At 33.1% G+C, this 10,795-nt stretch overlaps 1 protein-coding gene and 1 long non-coding RNA gene across 2 annotated transcripts; one reads left to right on the top strand and one right to left on the bottom strand.

Moving 5' to 3' along the window:
• Positions 1 to 613: 613 nt before the first annotated feature.
• LOC136065838 (uncharacterized) lies at positions 614 to 2,830 on the bottom strand. Its single transcript, XR_010627460.1, has 3 exons — positions 2,612 to 2,830; positions 2,350 to 2,520; positions 614 to 1,607 (listed from the first exon to the last, which is right to left on the bottom strand). It is a non-coding gene; the product is annotated as an uncharacterized LOC136065838 (long non-coding RNA).
• A 3,733-nt stretch (positions 2,831 to 6,563) lies between these two features.
• On the top strand, positions 6,564 to 7,584 carry LOC112019814 (uncharacterized). The gene is made up of 2 exons (XM_024052357.2): positions 6,564 to 6,854; positions 7,009 to 7,584. The coding sequence occupies exons 1-2, from the start codon at positions 6,564 to 6,566 to the stop codon at positions 7,582 to 7,584; spliced, it is 867 nt and encodes a 288-aa protein (XP_023908125.2).
• The last annotated feature ends 3,211 nt before the right edge of the window (positions 7,585 to 10,795 follow it).

Below are 10,795 nucleotides of genomic sequence, written 5' to 3'. Positions count from 1 at the left end.
AGCTAGAGTGAAGTACTTTTCATTGTCTTGTATTATTTAATTTTTCAGTGAGGAAAGTAGTTTTTACTATCTCAACAGTCAAATTGCACTTTTTTGGATATGGGTTTATAGGATGAACTAGGGAGGACATAAAACTAAGTAGGTTGTCTATGGAATCACACCTAACTTATAACAAGTTACAACTCTATAAACTTTACCGGCTAAAGTAATTGAAGTGAAGTGGATTATATTCCAAGTGAAAATGATTTTATTTGAAAGAGATGAAAAGAGCTATATTCATGTAAAATATTTTTCAGAAAATAAATATTTTGCGGAAATGCTATTTTCGAGAAAGGAAAATGTATTCAGACTGTTTGGTTGTCTCGGATTCGTTTACGGAAAATCAATTCTGGTGTTTGGTAATATTCTGAAATGCTATTTTCTTACCAATTTTCACATTTCTCAGCTTTCAAAACAATTTTATCACAAATTTACACAAAATCCACTACTACACAAAAATCCACCACCACACACACACAAACACCAAATCACCACCACCCACACCACCACAACNGCGCTTAGAGGTACACGTGCAAATGGGTTAGGGAATTTACAAGTTGGCCTGCCTATTGAAAACAGACATAAGAGGGTATAACTTAAAATATAAATTTTGATAAAATAAACCAGCACTGAATGAACATAAGATGCTTTTGAAATTCAAAATTACTCTTTGATATATATATATATATATATATTTCACTCCTCTCAGGCTCAGAACACTGATCCAATATATACGACAAAGACTCCCCTCTACCCAACCAAAAAAAAATTGTTGGAACTGCTATTCTTACAGGTTATCATGTCTAATGCTTTCATCATGTCGTTGTCCTAATGCCAACATATATTTTCAATTAAGATAGGGGTGGCTCCCATTGATGAAAAGATGAGGGAGAGTTCGTTCAGATGGTTTGTCCACATGTAAAGGAGAGAGATCAATGCACCAATGTGGAACAGTGATGTGATTCAAGATAAGGTAATCAAAAGAGATAGAGGAAGACTAGATAAAACAATAGTAAAAGTAAAAAAGGGACATGTTAATTATGGAGGGGAAAAAGAGTATTATTTTGGATATAATAGAATGACATGAAAGTGTACATGTGAACATCCCCAATTAGTCTCTGATTAATCTATTGAGGATCCATAGTTGACCCCAAAGTTTTGGGACAAAGGCTTTGTTGTTGTTATTGATATACCTCATATATTTTCCAAGAGTTCTATGAATACATTTTTCTTTGAAAAGCAGAATCATGAATGCATTACATATAATAAAGAAATTTTTTGTTAATAAGTGAAAGTTGGCTCTGTTCTTGTTATCCTGAGTACAAATTTTATCCATCACATCAAAAAAAAAAAAAAAAAAATGAAAAATAGTATAATAAATAATAAAAAGCAGCAGTATATCACTTTTAGAAGAATTAATTGAAAATATTAGATATAGATATTAGATATTCAAAGCACTACATATTTGACACATAATATAGAGAAAATATAATCAAGACTCTCGTCCAAGGCATTGTGAAGAAAAATGTGAAGGGGCACACCAAGAGCTTCAGCAACATGTGCTTGTCCTGCAACCCAGACCTAAAGTTAAAATTGACATTCACTATTCTGGAAAACATATCCTTTAATATGAGAAAAGATAGAAAGTTAAAAGTAAATTCAATAAGCTAGAATGAATTACTGGCTAGCAGTAGTTCATCTATAATTTCAGAATCACATAACGCTTGATTTACTAAAAGAATCTGTTAAATTTTCAAAAATTGGCAAAATAAGTCATTAAATTTGAATACCTTCAGATAAGATGTTTTATTATACCATTCTTGTCCCATTAAATTTGTTCCTTAGCTGCCTCTACAACTGAAGATAAAAGCCATCACAGTTCAATATTTTTTTTTTGGTTACCAAATCTTTTATCCCACTGCATTATTTCTTCTTATTTTTCAGCTTTATATCCTTGTCATTTTTTTTTTTTTTTTATAAGTATTTGAAATTTATTAAAATTGGAAAAGCATATACACGAAGTATACAGAGATTTGAAAAATAGAAAGAAACAAAAGAAAGAAAAGAAAGCTAAAAGATTTGCTATATAAGAGCAAAGAGTCTAAAAATTCCATCAGAGAAAGGGTTGAGATAGTAGGAGAGTGTATCGCCCATTTGAAGAGAGTTTTCAAGAAAAGAAACTTGAGATTCGGTATAGAGATCTCCTTCCCCTCAAATATCCGTTGATTTCTTTCTCTCCAAATTCCATTGAGATTCGGTATATATATATATATATATTTTTTTTTTTTTTCTTTTTTGGTATAAACTCACCATAAGCAGGAGGATTTGCAATAATTGACTGAGCTCTAAAAGGAAGATCAATTTCCAAATCCGGTTCCGTGCATGGTGGAAGGACAGACTCAATAATCGCCTTCAGGTGCTTCCTTTGTATGGATATTTCTCCTGGTCCAGATTCCATGAAACCTTTTTTTCTGGCCATATCTAAAGTTTAAAAATTTCTCATATTTAGTTATGAAAAACAAATTTTGTATTAAATGGGGGGAAAAAGAGAATAAGCTTGACAGTACCATACTTTTGGAAAAGTAAATAATTGGGCAATTTTTGAAGGTTCATGAGATTTCCAAGAGAAGATACAATCTTTGGTCAAGTCTTTAAAGAAATGCCAATAGCTTTGGGCCAAATGGCAGCTACAACCCTGTTAAGTATGGGGTAGTGGTCAAGGTCTGGGGTTGATGTAGGATACTTGGCACTTGATTATTTGGAGAGGTAAGATAGGAAGAAGACCATGAAAACCAATAAATAAACCAGCAAACATTCCCAAGTTCTTTTCTCCAATTTGAGGGTTTTCAGATAAGAATTTGGAATTTTTTTTCTAAATAACAATAAATATTAAAAATTTTAGTTAATTGTCACGTTGCAAAAGAATGTTGAAAACTAGCATCTCGAGTGTCTAAAACTCGAGTTTCAAGATAAAAATCGAGTTTTTAAGTCTCGATTTGTAAGCGGATGAGTATGATTTGGAAAAAAATCCACGTGGAAATCAAGTTTTAAATACTCGAGTTCGGAAAACGCTGCTATAAGACTTAAAAACGTCATTATAAGGCTTAAAAATGGGGTAAAAAAAAATTTAGCAGTAAAACGCTGCTATAGGGATTTAAAACGTCACTATAGGGCTTAAAAACGCTACTATAGGGCTCCCTGAACCCGGTATTAAACACTTATGAAAATTTTTGCAGGAAAACACCACTATAGGGCTTTAAAACGTCACTATAGGACTTAAAAACGCCATAGGGGCGATAAAACTAATTTTTTTTTTTGCATGGAACTCAAGTTTCTAAAACTCGAGATCTATGTGGCATTTTCAGATCTAAAACTCTCGCAAAGCGAGTTTTTGGGACTCGAGTTTTAATATGGATCTTGAGTTTCTAAAACTCGAGATGTTATTTTTCATAATCTTTCCGAACGTTGCTTAACTTACTACATTGTTAAGCATTAGTATGTTGGTCTGCAGATTTCCCCTAAGAATTTGATTATCATCTAGGAAATTGCACTATATTAATTTTCTTGTATTTCCTTTATAAGATTTCTAGTATGCAAGATAGAAAAAAGACCAACGAAGCCAATAAGAGCTTTTTTGGATGGGATGAGTTTTGAGAGATATCACTCGGTTTTCTATTTTCATCATCCAAATCGTGTGGGTCCCACGGATTAGCATTTTTTTGTATGAGTTTCGGATCACTATTTTCATGACTCAATGACTCGAAAAAATGGGTGTGAGTGAGGGAAAGTGAAAACCAATGGTAGCTCCAGGATTTTTTTTCTGGGGGGTTAGCAATGACAAAGCTAGAAATTTGTCATTTGTCATGACGGGCAAGTAAAAAATTAAATGATTAATCTTTTTTTTCTATAGATAAACTTCCATATTATATACAATAATCTAAAATAATATTCTAAATACAATTTAGTATACAATACAACTATATTATACAATAGTCTAAAACTGTTATAAAATATGTAAGACAACAACTATTAAATGCATAAACTAATATAATTAAATTACTAATCATACATTTTTGTCAAATTAATAATAACTTAGTATATTTATATGTAATATCAATTATATAAAAATATATGATAAAGAAGGAGAAGACTAGTAACACACTTAGGAGTAGAACTAGGAGTAAATTTGAAACTAAGAAAATAAAATAGTAACTGATATAAGATTTTACGTTTGAAGTGGATGACTTCTTAATCATACACATAGACATAGTCACTCTCTTAGAATTGGAGATAATTGGAGATAAAAAGAAAAAATAAGAAAAAAATATAAGGGAGAAAGCGAGATAGAGAGAATGAGGAAAAAATTACAGATAAGATACAAATTTGTACAGATGTGTTGGTTGTAACAGTTATGTAATTTTTTTGTTAATAAAGAAGAAAAGTGTAAGGAAAAAAAACTTCATTTCATTGTCAATTGCAAAGTAAGCCAAAATCCTGGAAAGAATATTCATATTTTTTTTTTTTTTAATGAATGAGCAAAAATTTTGCAATTGACACAATACTTTCAAAAAAATTCCACAACAAAATCTAGGTGGCCAATTGTTAAAGGTAGATAAAAAAAAAATATTTTTAATTGTGGGTCCAGATAAAAAGCAGTTACAAGTTACCTCATATTATTGTAAAAATATTGTGAAATTAAAATTAAGATAATCATATTCAAGTTTCAAGCTTATTTCAATTGGGTTCAAACAAAATTTAGGATTAGGGTGTTCAAATTTTTATTTTAAGAATTCAAAATGAAAATTTTTAAAAAATTTTATATATAAAAATTTTGTTTGAGCCAGGTCAGGGGGTTCATTTAAACCCCCTGGCCTTAATGCAAAGCCGCCCATGGTGAAAACAAGTTTCAGCTGTTTTCAAAACTCAGAAACTAAAACTCAATGGCAAGTCCATAAATAAGATGAGATTGTGGGCCCCTTCGCCAGTGCATTGTCACATCCATCTCATGCTAGTTATGACTGTTGGAGCTTCCTTTGTTCCATTTCATTTCTCCCCCAAATTTTTGCTAAAAATTTCCCCTCTTCTCACTTCCCTCTCTCAGCCTCTTCTCATTTTCACTTTCTTCTTCATCCCCAGCGAGCTAGCTCTATGGCACCATAGTCCATGTTTGAAGCACTAAACCAGGCCTAAGAAGAACACTGCGTGATTGAAGAACAACGGATGATCGAAGCACTTAACCAAGCCTGAATCTTCACCGGCGAGTCTACCTCTTTGTCACCATGTCCATACCTCTCTCTCCCTCTCCCAGGTGCAATATATATATCTCTCTCCCTCTCCATTTTCCATGTCCTTGGTCTAATTTGGGTTTTTTGTTGGATGTGAAAGTGGGTTTTTGATTTAAAGTATTGATGTTGGTTGTGGCTTGTGAGGCAGCATTCCTCGTAATTTTTATGATAGCCCTTTCTGTCAAAATGTCCATAATTTTTACTTATTTGAAAACATAATGATCAAAGCATGGTCTTCCATGCTAACCTTGACACCCCTTTAGATCTTTAAGTTTATGGTGCCGAATGATTATGAAAAGATTTGCATTCTCTACCACTTTGATTTTGTAGTTTTGCTTTTGATGCTTAATGAGGTTTTGTCTTGACAAATTCTAATTGGATATTGTACAGAGCAAATTCAGCTTTATCAAAGGCTTTTGAGTTTGAAATTAGGATCAAAATAGTAACTTTGCATATTCCTCCTTTTGTTGTCACAATAATTGTTAGCTTCCTTTTGCATATTCACTTTCTTTATAAGCTTACCATTTCATACACTACTCATATTAGCACAAGGCTAAAATACAAATACTTTTGCAAAGTCATCACTGTATGTGTATAAATATGTGTGAAAGAGTTAGTTGAGCTATAAGTCTCTTGGCGTTAATGTTAAGAACTTGGTCATTTTTTAATCACTTGAAAGACTATTAATTAAAGTAGGATTGATCTGTTTCTTTATTGCTTGACATTTTCTTCCATATAGCATGTTATAATGCACAACTGTCTCATTATGGATACTCTGTTATGTCTATTGTTTTTAGAAACTTACATGTATTAGAAACCTTTCATTCTTATATGTGATTTTATATTCATAGGGTTGTTTGTGAGTCTTTTATATTTAAGTTTACCATTCTGCCTTGAAGAGAAATATGTGGTTTTTCTTTTTTTACACCATTCTAATTAGTTGGTATGTTTTAGTTTATTTTCTCTGCAAATTATGTCACTAGCAACAGGTAGTATCTTTTCCTTTGATTTCTTTACATTTTAGTACTGCAGCTGATTGTGAAACTGGCACTTGAAGAATTATGAAATAAATTGCTTTCTAAATAGGTTTTCTTGTCTTCCTCACTTAAGTTGAGTGGTTGGTTAGAGATTCAAGTGGCCCATTCATAAAACTATTAATATACATGTATATTAACATATGCAATTGTGTTGGGAAATTTGTATTAGATTGCACAAGAAACTCAGGATGATGACAACAAAATGTGGCCTCCCCACATTGAACAAATTTTCATTGATATTATGGTTGATGAACAACAAAAGGGGAATATGGAACATGGTGTCTTTAAGGCCAAAGCTTGGTTATCAATTGTGAAAACCCTAAATGAGCAAACTAGGAAGAGTTTCCTCCCTAAGCAAGTGAAAGATAAGCATATTAGGCTTAGGCAAAAACAGAGAAAGTGGGGCCAGCTTTTGAGGCATACCAGGTTGGGGTGGGATGAGACAACCCAAACAGTTACTGCTTCTGAAGAGGTGTGGGCTAACATGGTTGTGGTATGTTATATTTACTACCCTAATTCTTTGCATATTTGTTTGTATTTTTCTATTTCATATTAGTAGGATTTTGATGTATATATTATCATTTCAGGGGGATTCTAAGGCAGCTGCATTACGGAAGAAAGGGTGTCCTAATTATGAGAAGCTGTAGCAACTTTTTGCCCTAAATACTGCAACTGGTTCCCTTCAAATTTCCTCAAACACGCCAACCCCAAATAATGATGAAGAGCATGCCCTGGAGGAGGAACTTGCCAATGAGGCACGTCGTGCCCAGTTGGTTGATGATGATTGCTACAATCCCAACATGGAGGGCATAACCCAAGACGATCCCCCTGTTGATGATCAAACCCAACGTGCAGACAAACGTCCCATGGAAGAGCCTACTACCAAAGGGAAGAAGATTGCCAAGAAAGTGGATAGGGCTAGTGAGATGACCATGGCTCTTCAAGAGTACACTGCCTTAGCAAGGGAAAGGTTTTCCAACAACAAAAAGGGAAAGTCTAGTGGTAGCTCTAATCATGTTGCACAATCCGCCAGTGGTGGCGATCCTTGCTCGCTTAGGAAAGTTTTAGAAGTGCTAAACCAGTATGAAGATCTTGATGATGACACCTATGTCAACATCGCCGAGGCTCTCCAAAAGAAAGAGAAAAGGGTCTTGTTCATGGGCATGCCAGAGCATAGGAGGAGGAGGTGGATGGAGCGCCATGCTCAGCAGCCAGATAATTAATGGGGATTGATTTTGTGATGTTTGGTTATGTGATTTCGATGTGAATCACTTGGTTTAGTTTTTAAGTACTATTTAAGGACTTTATGTGTGCGCGCTTGGACAATGTTCGACGTTTGGTCTTATTTCTCTTATTTAGTTGAACACTTTTATTTAATGTAGTTTTATTGTAATGTTAAAGTGTTGTGAACTATGCTCGTGAATTTGATGTTATTTAAATTAGTCTGTGGGTTTTGTTAAGTACTTGGTGTTTTTTTATAGTATTATATCTTTTTTATAATATTCGTTATTTAGTTCATGTTACTTACATTGTAAGGTGAGTTTAGCTAACATTATTGCAATTCCCTTAGTACTTTATATTAATTTTTCCGTTTATATATTGCAATATCTTTGGTTCTAATGCTTTGGTTTTTGTAGGGTATAGGTATAATGGTCTCCCCCAGTGATCCTTTCTGGTAGTATGATTTTGACAATGCTTATTTTAACTCTGACGATGATGACATGGACATTGGTAGTTGTGGTGATGACATGGACACTGGTTTCAGTGGTGATGACATGGATATGTTTAGTGATGATGACATGTTCAGTGATGATGACTAGTTCCAAACTGGTTTTTAGATTCGGCAATATGTTTAGTGAGAATCGAAAACAAAAACTCACCAATAATCTTTGATTTTTGCTAGAGATGGTTTTCGAATTTTGTTAGAGAAGAGAAGCTTCGAACATGGATATCGATGGGTCTGGGCATAACTTCATGAGATGGGTCTCTCTGTTTTTTGGAGAAAGAATTTGGCGAGATGGGTATTAGAGATATGAGATGGAATCTGCAGTGTGTTGGAGATGGGTATTTGATGGCATGGGTTAGAGATGGAAATTGGAGAGCTTGGGATTGGATTCGGAGAGAGTTGAGATTTGGGAAGAATGGGTATTTGCTAAAATTGGGAAGAAGGGAGTCAACGTGTGTTAAAGAAGAAGGAAGGAGTTTTTTAAACATTTTTTATATGGCTGAGGTTGCCGTTTTTTGCCTGTGGCAGGTGTGGGCTCCACTAAAAAGGGGAAAAAATGAGTGATATCAAAATCTGAGTGATGAGCCAAACAAATTATTTTGAGTTTTGGGTTGTTGGCAAGTAATGAGTTTTGAGTGATGGATAATGAGTTTGAGTTATGAGTTTTGAGTGATGGATGTTGAGTATTGAGTTAGCCCCAAACCAAACAAGCTCTAAATAAGCCAGAATCCGAGTTCATTCTTGAATTTGATTGTTTTGAAGATAAGGAATTTGATTATCATCTAGGAACTAGTAGTTTATTAAATTTCTTGTATTTTAAAAAAACCAGAACGGTAAAAGAATTGAAAATGGATTTAGTTATCAGTTTTTACCGATTGAACCATCGGTTTTCTTGGTTTTTATCAGACGGGTTCCAGGTCTAGTTTTTGCAACCATGATTTCATGTCTAATATTTCTAATATTAATATGAACTTTCTAGCCTGAATGACATAGTGTGTTTCAATCATTTTCAATACAAATCATGGAGACAGCATAAGTAGCACCCATTCCAGCAATTCTGAACTTTGTCAACAAACCTATTTTCTTTCAACCACATATTTCAAATTTGAAAGCACCATTCTCTCAACACACCTCCTATATCTTTGGGGCTATGATCAGAAGTTGGCTTTGGCAACAAATTTTGATTAAAATCCATAAATGAGCCTCATGTAGATGAGACCATTGCATGATATATAAGGGACATTGATGGTTGTTCAGCATTATGTGACCATGTGAATGAGCCTCCCTTTGAGAGGTATGTCTATAAGATTTTATCTATATATATCTAAAAGCTGAAGTATAACATTTATGGTTACTACGCTCCTGTTAAGCCACATCAGCTGCCACATCATCCACTTATTTCTAACATTTTCTCTCTACTTTTTAATTATTTTTCTCCTTATTAATTTATCATCTTACAATAACTCTTCCTCTAACACTTCCCCCACTTTTACCTTTTTATTTCTCTACTACTCTATACCTTAACCTTACAATTCCTTCATCCCTTCATATTCCTTTTATTTTAACTCTTCTTCCCCCATTTTTTTACTATAAATATTTTCTTTTCTTTCTTCGATTCTATCTATATTTTGCCCACACAAATAAGTGAGTACTCTCTCCCTCTCTCTCTCTCTCTCTATCTCTCTCTCTTTCTCTCAGTGAATTTTTAATTCTTTGTTGCAAATCTAATTTAGGTTGATGAATTTTTTTGTTAAACTCTACTTTGGGTTGATGCATTTGGTTATATTTTAATTTTTTGTCTTTTTTATTTTATTTTGTTTGATTGTCAAATGCTATTTGACGATTTAATATAATGACATAATGTTATTCCATTACGCAGCATAGCTTGGATAATTTGTTATTTATAATTGTACATTTTCGTTTGAATATTCTTCTACTCACCTTATTTTATATAATTTTGCTATTTCTCTCACTTTCTCTCCTAGAACTATATATATCTAAAAGCAAAAGCATAGCATTTATTGTTGCTACGCTCCTATTGAGCTACATCAGCGATCACATTATTCACTTATTTCTAACATTTTCTCTCTTCTTTATAATTATTTTTCTCCTTATTAATTTATAACCTTACAATAACTTTTCCTCTAACATTTCCCCCACTTTTACCTTTATATCTCCTCCCCACTACTTTACGCCTTAACCTTACAATTCCTCATTCCCTTCATATTCCTTTTATTTTGACTCTTCTTCGCCCCATTTTTTTTTTACTATAAATATTTGCTTTTCTTTCTTCCATTCTATCTATATTTTGCCCACACAAATAGGTGAGTTCTCTCTCTCTCTCTCTCTCTCTCTCTCTCTCTCTCTCTCTCTCTATGAATTTTTAATTTTTTGTTGCACATCTAATTTAGGTTGATGAATTTTTTTTGTTAAACTCTACTTTAGTTGGATGCATTTGGTTATATTTTAATTTTTTGTCTTTTTATTTTATTTTATTTTGTTTAATTGTTAAAAGCTATCCAATGATTTAATATAATAATATAATATTATTTTATTACGCAGCATAACTTAGATAATTTGTTGTTTACATTTGTACATTTTTGTTTGAATATTCTTCTACTCACCTTATTTTATATAATTTTGCTCTCTCTCTCTCTCTCTCTCTCTCTCTCTCTCTCTCTCTCTCTCTCTCTCTCTCTCTCTCTATA

Source organism: Quercus suber, unplaced genomic scaffold, assembly GCF_002906115.3.
Source record: "Quercus suber isolate HL8 unplaced genomic scaffold, Cork oak 2.0 scaffold_1213, whole genome shotgun sequence".
NCBI classification, from domain to species: Eukaryota; Viridiplantae; Streptophyta; class Magnoliopsida; order Fagales; family Fagaceae; genus Quercus; species Quercus suber.
This window is presented reverse-complemented; position numbering and strand designations above follow the sequence as displayed.